Genomic DNA, 9013 nt, shown 5'->3' with positions numbered 1-9013 from the left:
TTCCCGGGGGCCCGGGGATGGCGTGGGCTCGCCGGATGGATTTACGCCCAAATTCGGACGAAAACAAGGAACCGGGGGCGCGACTGGGCCGAATTTCGCACGCGGTCCTGGGGAGCCTCGTCGGGGAGACGAGTGGGGATGCTCTTAGGACCATTACCTCGATGTGAACCTTGTATAGAAATAGCACTGATCAAAGATATTGGTAGGTGTGGAAGATCGACGAGACTAGCAAAGTGGTAGAGGTGCCCATGAATGTGAGTGATGTTGAAGACACAATCATGGCCGCAAAAAAGTTTTTTTTCTTCAACAGATTCCAAAGAAGTTTTGCAAGTCCTTGGAGTCATCATGCCCGTAGGTCGCCGGACACCGTAAGTTCAGCGCGGGTACTTGTTTTCTCCAAACCGGAAAGCGGAGGCCTTTAATCTCAGTGCATGTGGTACTTAAGCAAACTGTATGATCATAGTTAATGGTTATACAAGTACCATGGCATAAATGCAATGATCAGGATGGAGGCTTTTGGAGTACCGCTACTAGCTAAAGCCTACATTTCCGACTACAAAGTAACCGTATCCCTTGCAATTTGTAGCGATCTTGAGCATCCGGTTCTTAAGCATCTGGTATGATCTTAGTTAATGGTCATACAAGTACCATGGCATAGAGCTAATATAATGATCGGCATGAACCCTGGTGATCTATGAAGGAGTAGAAATACTAGCTAAAGCCTGCATTTCCGACCACAAAGTAACCGTATCCCGTACTAGTCGCAGTGATTTTCCGACCTTTTTCTCATCTTTTGAATTTTGATTACCGGAACCAGCTACTCCTAGCTAGTAGTAGTAGTTTGGGTTGAATACTTTGCAGGAGTCCTATCTGAAGGTAGGTGTACCGTCGGGATCAATACAAAAGCAAGATGCCGAAATCATTTCCTTTCCCCCTTTCAATTTTTCTGCCTCGAATTCGTATTAATTGACTTAACTTTGTCTAGATATAAATACAGCCAGATACATCCATATGTAGATAAAGTTGAATCAATTAATTTAAATTAGAAGGAGTAGCAAAAGGAGATACCTATATCTTTCGTAACTTCGTAAGTTGCCCACCTTGCCCACTTTGATACCGGAAGTTCAGAATGCTCAGCTGAAGCCTGCACTGTGCAGCACACTATCAAGAAAGGAAACGGGGGCAGAGAAGGATGGTGCAACCATCTCCCGGGAGTTGCTACGTCGAAAGTCTGCACTGTGCATCAGCACCGCACTATTGAGTATTGATGAAATAAAATATAAGTGAGGAAAAACAATTTAAAAAAATGATGGAGGGGTTCTATTCTAGAGATCCTCCACCAGGTAGGTAAGAGCCGAACCATCCCTCTTTGTGGTTGTAGCTATTCGTGCAGTTAAACTCACCAAATAGATGCAGATATATCGGTTGGCGTGCACATGGCCGTATTTTCTAACGGTTTTCCAAGGGATTTCGTTTAAACTGTGATATTTCTAACATAGGATTCATTTTAGTCAAAGTCAAACTTTAATATATAAAGTAATATTAACATCTGCAATGTTAACTCAATGGTATTAAAACCATCCTAAAATGTATTTTTATATTATATGCATTTAAAATTATAAAAGTTAATGTTTTATATATATTTAGTCAAATTTTATAAAATTTGACTTTAGCCAAAACTAATATGAATAATGCATCCTAGATTGGGAAGTAGGGAGCATATAAGTGGCACATGCAAGGTTAGAGGAGTATAGTTTGGTCCTTGTTTGGTTAGTACCAAGGGTGTGTTTGGCTTGTGCCCAAGATTAGCCTACCTAGCCAAAATTTTGGTTGAGCTATTCCTTGACTACAAGTTAGCTAATATTGGCTAAAAAAATAAACTAGAGTTGGTACTGAAGCATTGACAAGTCAAAAAAGTTGGCAACTATCCAAATAATAACCAATCTTTTGATCACAACCAAAAAAAAAAATTGTAGGGTGTGCTTTGGTAGCAATCCAAACACACCTAAAATTTGATTGTCTATAAAAAAAATGGGTGGGACAATTTCTCAGTCAACTCGTTCTCAGTCAGATGATGTCATCAAATCTCGGTGGCAACTCATGTTGCAACTGATGATTAGCACGAATAACGAAGCAAATCTAATGGTCTAGAATTTTTTTCTCAGATATGCACGAATCACGATGCAATCAAACGGTTTAGAATTTAACTAAGCACGATTTTAGTTCTCACCTAGCTAAGAACTAGCAAATCCCATGCATAAAAAAATTGTCCACCTGCCACACATTCCCTTCACAAGTTTCGCCGACTTTTTGGTCAACGTGGGGCTAAGTAATCTTTTACCACTATCTTAGCTAGCCAAATAGCCAATGGTTGGCAAAAGTTGGTAGGACATAAAAGTGCATGAACCAAACAGAAGTATAATCTCTCACACTTCATGCAGCCGGTCTACATAAGTGCAGGTTCTGACGGCGATCATATCCTGCAAAACGGGTTTATAATGGAGGAAAAAATGTCCAACTGCAGTGGTGAAATACTGTGTAAATTTTCATGGGTCCCAAGCGGGGCTCAGAGGGCCCATGGCGCAGGGGGAGAGAGATGGATGATGGTGGTCAAAGGGTTTTACGTGGCTGGTCAGAGGAGCATCTCCGTCATGTGCCCCAGCTCGAGCCGGCCGCGTCTGCAAGTACCGTATCCAGCCAGCTCGGAGGTGGAGCCAGGGGGCACCATGCACAGCGGGGACTGATCAATGGCGCCAGGCTGCCATGTCCGACTGTGGGCGCCATATGTGCCGATGCGCATTCAGGCGACTTGCCAATGCCTGGACGGGAGCGCCGGATCCCCTGGCGACGTTTAACCGCGAATCCAGGCGGCGTTGCATAGAGGATCGATGACCAGCCAGCGGCCGGCCGGACGGCGCGGAGGCGGAGCCGGAGCCCATGATTGGGGCTGGGCCAGGCAACCCCCACCGGTGAGCAGTGAGCTGATGGCGGGGACCGGTGGAGCGCCATGAAAACGTGCGGTGGTCCTGATCCTCCTCCACGGCTCGTTCGGAGTAGGAAAATCGGGCGGCGGCGAGGGGCTTTCGGCGTGCATGCGCGACCTTGGCTTCTCCGGCCGATTTATTGCTCGCCGTTGGCAGGTGGCCGGTAGGTGGCCGGGGAACAATTTCTCTGCCCGCATTGGTGGTGCTATGGCCGACGCCTCTAGCATGTGGGGGAAGAGAGCCTCTTTGATGAAACTGGCCATGTTCTGTTCTCCTCTCTGTCTTGTGTAGTACAGTACGTGTGCCGATAGCGCCGTCGATCTACTCCCGATCTCGACGAGTCGAGTACGTGCGGTGCAGCAGCACATTCTACTGCTAGTACGTGCTAGTGCGTAGCGGTCAATATTGCTCGCAAACACCAGTTTGACTAACACTAACACAAGTACAGTATAGCTTCGCTGTAGAGCAGACCTGAGCTCCCCCAGAAACACCACACAGGGTTAATCCACGACTTAAAAAACATATTGGAGTTCACAACAGGTTCAGCGTTCTGTCCAAGCTTGAAAATTGATTTTTCAGTCCATCCTCCGGCCCCAAAACCAGCTTTGTTGTGTAGCCCATATCTATGGCCCATACCATAATTTTGTGTGCATGGCCTCTAGTGATCAGCCCAGTAGTGCCAGATTACTAAGACTAAACAAAAAAAAATCCAGTTCAGTATTTTTTCAGTTCAAGTTTAATATTATAATTTACTCCCTCCCTCCCAAAATATAAGGCGTCTAAGGATTAGTTAATAGTCAACTTTTTTTAAGTTTGACCAAATTTATACACAAAAATATGAACATTTACAGTACCCAATCAATATTAATAGATTCACCACAAAATATATTTTCTTAATGTATGTATTTGGTATTGTAGATATAAATAGTTTTTTCTAAATATTTGATCAAAGTTATTAAGATTTGACTTTTGTCTGATTCTTAAACGCCTTACATTTTAGGACGGAGGAGTATATATTATTTCCTCCGTCCTAAAATGTAAGTCATCTAACAATACTCGAAAGTCAACATTTTCTAAGTTTAACCAAGTTTATACATAAAAATATAAATAACTACAATACTAAATCAATATCAATACATTTACCATAAAGTATATTTTCTTAATGTGTTCATTCAATATTATAGATGTAAATATTTTTTAACTAATTCTTGGGAGTACAAGCCGTCTACGAATTTAGGTGAGGCAGGACCAGTCCACAAGGATACTGCAGGGTTTTCAAGTACCTTTTGGCAATTTCAGCTTTTTTTTAAAAGTTTAAACAAATAATAACTACTTTTTATCTACTGCAGTATTTGCTTCTACGAATATTGATGAGGCACAACGTTTATTTCAGAGTATTTTTACCAACAGTGTACATAATTTACAATGGTGGAAGCTCTAGCTGGCCATGTACAAGTCGTTTGCAAAGTTTACACCATTTTCCCTTTCGCAAGGGTTTGTGCTTGCTCTTTTCCTTCGTGTCACTTTGTTTATTGGTGATTTTCATCTTGTAGAAACCAAACCAAATCATAAACCTGGCTACCGGCCTTGGTTGAAATTGCTGCTTTTCCTCGCAAACGAGAGGAGCAAAGAAATCACAGCTTTGAGTTGGCACGGGTCAACGTTGCTTCAATGGTTCCATGTGGTTCATCGGTCGGCATGTACACATCATCAGCAAACTGCACGTTGAAACAATTCAGTTAAAGTGGGTATGGCACGAGAGTTCTGAAACCCACCATAAGCCATCAGAATAAAACAGCGGGAATGCAAACATGACAAACACAAATGTGGTAACCATTTTTCTCACCTTCACTAATCCTGGATTTTCTTTCCCTGATAGATTCACAGGAAGAAAGTGGAGGTTTGGCATCCGAAGCTGAATCGATGCTATGTCTGGGAACCTGGGAATCGAAATGACATATTCAGTGCCTACATATAAGTAGGGGCTAAATATGGCTGGCAAAAAGCTACAGCAGATAACAGGTTAACGGCCAAAACCCAAAGTTGCAAACCTGGTAAGAACTTCTCTGCCCATGAGGTATAATGTATTCTGCACTGACGGACTATATACTCCAACATCAGGAGGACCAAAGAATGTGTCTGCCAGAACTTTCTTTAGATCCTGGTATCTTTGCGTGAAGCAAAACGGCTTGGATGGAAGCTGGGAAACATGCTCGAATGGATATCTGGATATAGATAATTAAAAGAGAATGCCACAAGTTACTACTGGAAATAATAAAACGGGTTGAATAACTATCAGCAGATGTGGAAAAGAGAAATTCCCGGGAAGATGGTAGGAGTGCCAAACCTCCACCAAGCAGTTACTTCTGTTGCCACAATTCTCTCTCTTGTTTCAGGAAGAAGCGTGTAGCGGTCCCTAACAAATCCTTCAAATCCAGACTGAGATAGACAAGGTGGTGAGAATTAAGCATTTATGACTTGCAGCTGCAGCATATTTCAAAGTAAACTAATTCTGCTTCAGTTTTTTTACATTTCTTTATACTTTAATGGAACTTAAATAGTTAAATTAATTTTCCTCGGTGATACTTGAGCTAACTAAGGGCAAGCCTGCACCAGCTCGACCAAATCCTGGCATCACCAAATTACTGGCAAAGGAATCCGCCGCCCCTGGGTTGCCCATGAATTGGCGAAAAAATTAACTGTCTCTCGGCTTGGGCTGAGCTAGCTAAAAGTGCACGGGCGTACAAAATTTGGAGGCCAACCAAACAGGAGCCAAAGGGCAGGGGCATACAATTTTTTTGGTAAGGCCAAACATACCCTATGTGCCGGCTTGCAGACATGTTGCATAAGATGATCCCCAAAAGTTGACATAGCTGCTGCCTAGAAGTCCATTCATGTTTGAATGGTCTTCTACAAGGAATGACTCACAAGTCACAACCCAATAACCCATGCACAACTACTACAAAGGTAACTTCTGGTACGGACACATGTATCTTCCTAACTAATGATCTCCCAAAAATCTCTTTCATATCAGAATCCATAACTTACGCAACTATGCGCTCCGAGTGACCTCACTGAAATGAAGTACAACTACCACACTTGTATCAATCACAGATCAAGGAAAATATGGTGGAGTTCATTTCATTGGGGATGGTGGCAGAATGGTGGCCTTAGGAAATAAGTTAGATAAACACCTGAGTTGTCTTTAGCAGAGAGTACCCTTGTATCCCAGAGTCTATAAGCAGGCCTCCAGACTTCTTCACAATGACCTCTGTGCTGTGCTTTTCAGAACCAAGTTTGAATCCTGAAAAAAAGTTCAACATATAAGTTATCAGACCACAATAAGTGTCATTCAGCAGGAAACTTATAATTCAAAACAAAGAGTTATCTTTAAGTCTGATTTTCATAATACTTCTTTTTGACTATCAGTGTATAATACTAGGAAGGTATTCTTAAGAGGGTAATAGAAGAATAAAGGGTACTATCTTCCCTGCACTATCCAACTTGCAGTCAAAATGACGAAAATATGAAATTATTGGAAGAATACCATAAGAAAGCTAATTTTGGGCTGATGCACAGAAATAAAAGGTTCTAGCGTAGGCAGGCCTACCAACAGTAATTGCATGCTGAAATGTGGATAAATGTGGATCTAGTATTTGACCCAAAGGTTGAGTCCAATATGGCTCAGCCATCTAATAATAATAATAATAATAATAATAATAATAATAATAATAACTATGAAGTTCAATAGTTGGAAGAGGGACTACAAATCGACCTGCAAAGTTGTGAATTACACTACTCAAAATAAAATGTGCATTTCTCTATGCAGACTGAAAATGAAAACGCTAAACCAACTCCCGGTTAATTATAATTTGACCAAAAACATCCATGATGATCATTGTGCCCCCTTCTCATGTTCGATAAAAGCGGCATGACATTTGTTTCCCTTGGCAACATATAGTCTATGGCGATGGCCGAGTCGTTGATAGATAAGCGTTACCAGTAACTTGCTGTATCTAACCTCCCTTGTCTCTAACTTTACTACTTTAACTGATTACTACAACTTGTATGATCTTCATTATAACATTTTCACATCAATGCATAGGTCGCACATGCATCCTATAATCGTGCTGATCTACAGAGGAGACGGATCAGGTTTACTTTGGAAGGTCTCATAATTTCTGCACAGGTGGGTCGTTGACCATTAAAACAGCACAGTGGTATGAGGCGTGTGTCACATTGTTTTACTCGGCTGCTCATCGGAACGTTTGTAATGCACTTTGGTATTGTTAAGTAAAGCCACTCGTGCAAGAACAAGTGAACAACTGATCTCTGCCCTGCTGCAGAACAAGACCGATCGTTGGCCAGATGCACTCTTCCTCACGGCGGCAAATTAAATAACAAAGCTAGAATCTCGTCTCACCATGTGAATGAGGTTTCCCGTCGACGACCACGCGCTCCCATGGGCGCTCAACGACTGTCACTGTCGCCTCCGAGACCTGCCGACGCAGAAACACCCGAAAAGTATCCATGAGAGTCCCACACGTTTCCCCTAGCAGAAGCGGCGGAACCAAAGAGAACTCCTTAATTACCTGTGGGTACAGGGAAGTGAAATGCCTTCCGAGGATGACGGCGAATTCCTCCATGGACACCACCTCCGTGCACTCCTTGGCCTTCACATACACCTGACCGAGCAAAGAAAAGAAAACCCGTCAAGAGCCGGACCACGGAGGGTGAGAATCGCGGGGGAACGCACGGTGTTCTTGATGGAGTCGGTGGCGACGATGGCGGAGTTGTCGTGGGAGGTGTAGGAGGGGAGGCAGTCGGAGACGAGGCTGACGGCGACGCTCCACTCGACGAAGAGGTGGCCCCCGTCGGCGGCGGGGCGGCGCCACACGCGCGAGACGCGGACGCGGGACTTGCCGTGCCTGCCCTGGAGGTCGAAGCGCCCGGCCATGGCCGCCGGAAAGGGGGATCGGATCTGCGCCGCGCGAGTGCGGTGGCTGTGCGGTCTGCGGTGTGACTGTGCCTCTGTCTGCGGCGGTGATCGGAACTGGTGCCCACAGGGCGGCTTTTGTACAGGGATGTGGGACCCACGTGCAGCCGGCAGAGATAAGAAGTCACGTGTGGGAAGTTTTTTTCTTTCGAAGTTCGGATTGTAGTGTTCCTTTCGTTCGATGACCTCGGAGTGGATCGGATCGTTGCGTCTCCGACACTATCAAGTTACCAACGGAGCGAGATCAAATCGCTTGTTGTCAAGAGGGCAATGACACTCACCCTATCATGGTTCAAATCTTGACACTTTGATGCGTTAGTAGAAGATGAAGATGCTTTCGTCGTTAGTGAGACTTTTATGCAATTCATCGCTTCTAAGATACGTACGATTAGTTTGTTGGATTTAGTCTCTGGAGATGCTCATAGGATGCGTTGCGTTTATATGGATGAGTGTATGCACTATATATTTGTGAACATCTGCGTTAGTAAAGCACAAGTATCAACAAATGTTTGCATTTGAGTAATTGTCGTTTCTTCAGTGCTCCATGGAGTGACCTTTGATGAAGTTCTAAAAGGCTGCAAGATTATAGATGTAAAAAAATGATGTATTCTATGAACACGGAAAATCTTAACTGAAACGACTCATGATGATATAAACGGAAATGATGTAATCTAACAAAATTTTGAGGATTGAAATTTTACACTGTTCAGTACTTTATATGACATATTTTTACATTTTTGTGCAGACCAAAAGAGTTGAGACTTTTTCAAATTGATAGTACATTATTTTCTACATCTAAATTTTTTGGTCACATATTTTTAAAACTTTAGTCGGTTAGTGACGTTTGTGGGTATGTAATCTCTGATAAAGTCACAAATTTGCAGTAGTAGAACCTGTAGGTTGATTGGACGAAGCTGCACAAATTTGCTCTGTTTTTGCGAAATTCAGTTAACTGTTAACTGAATTTTTTCAGAGACTTCAGACTAAATTTATTCAGAGACTACAGATGAGAGCTTACACATTAAACATAGAT

The 9013-nt window shown here is 43.1% G+C and overlaps 1 protein-coding gene across 1 annotated transcript; it reads right to left on the bottom strand.

Annotated features, from left to right (window-relative positions):
* Positions 1–4351: 4351 nt before the first annotated feature.
* LOC124661191 (uricase-like) lies at positions 4352–7956 on the bottom strand. The gene is made up of 8 exons (XM_047199048.1): positions 7741–7956; positions 7577–7669; positions 7408–7483; positions 6179–6288; positions 5332–5423; positions 5036–5209; positions 4831–4924; positions 4352–4702 (listed from the first exon to the last, which is right to left on the bottom strand). The coding sequence occupies exons 1-8, from the start codon at positions 7939–7941 to the stop codon at positions 4619–4621; spliced, it is 924 nt and encodes a 307-aa protein (XP_047055004.1). The 5' UTR covers positions 7942–7956; the 3' UTR covers positions 4352–4618.
* Between the last annotated feature and the right edge of the window lie 1057 nt (positions 7957–9013).

The sequence above is a fragment of the Lolium rigidum genome, chromosome 6 (assembly GCF_022539505.1).
Source record: "Lolium rigidum isolate FL_2022 chromosome 6, APGP_CSIRO_Lrig_0.1, whole genome shotgun sequence".
In the NCBI taxonomy this organism is placed as follows: domain Eukaryota; kingdom Viridiplantae; phylum Streptophyta; class Magnoliopsida; order Poales; family Poaceae; genus Lolium; species Lolium rigidum.
The sequence above is the reverse complement of the archived record's forward strand: the minus strand, read 5'-3'. Positions and strand labels throughout refer to the sequence as shown.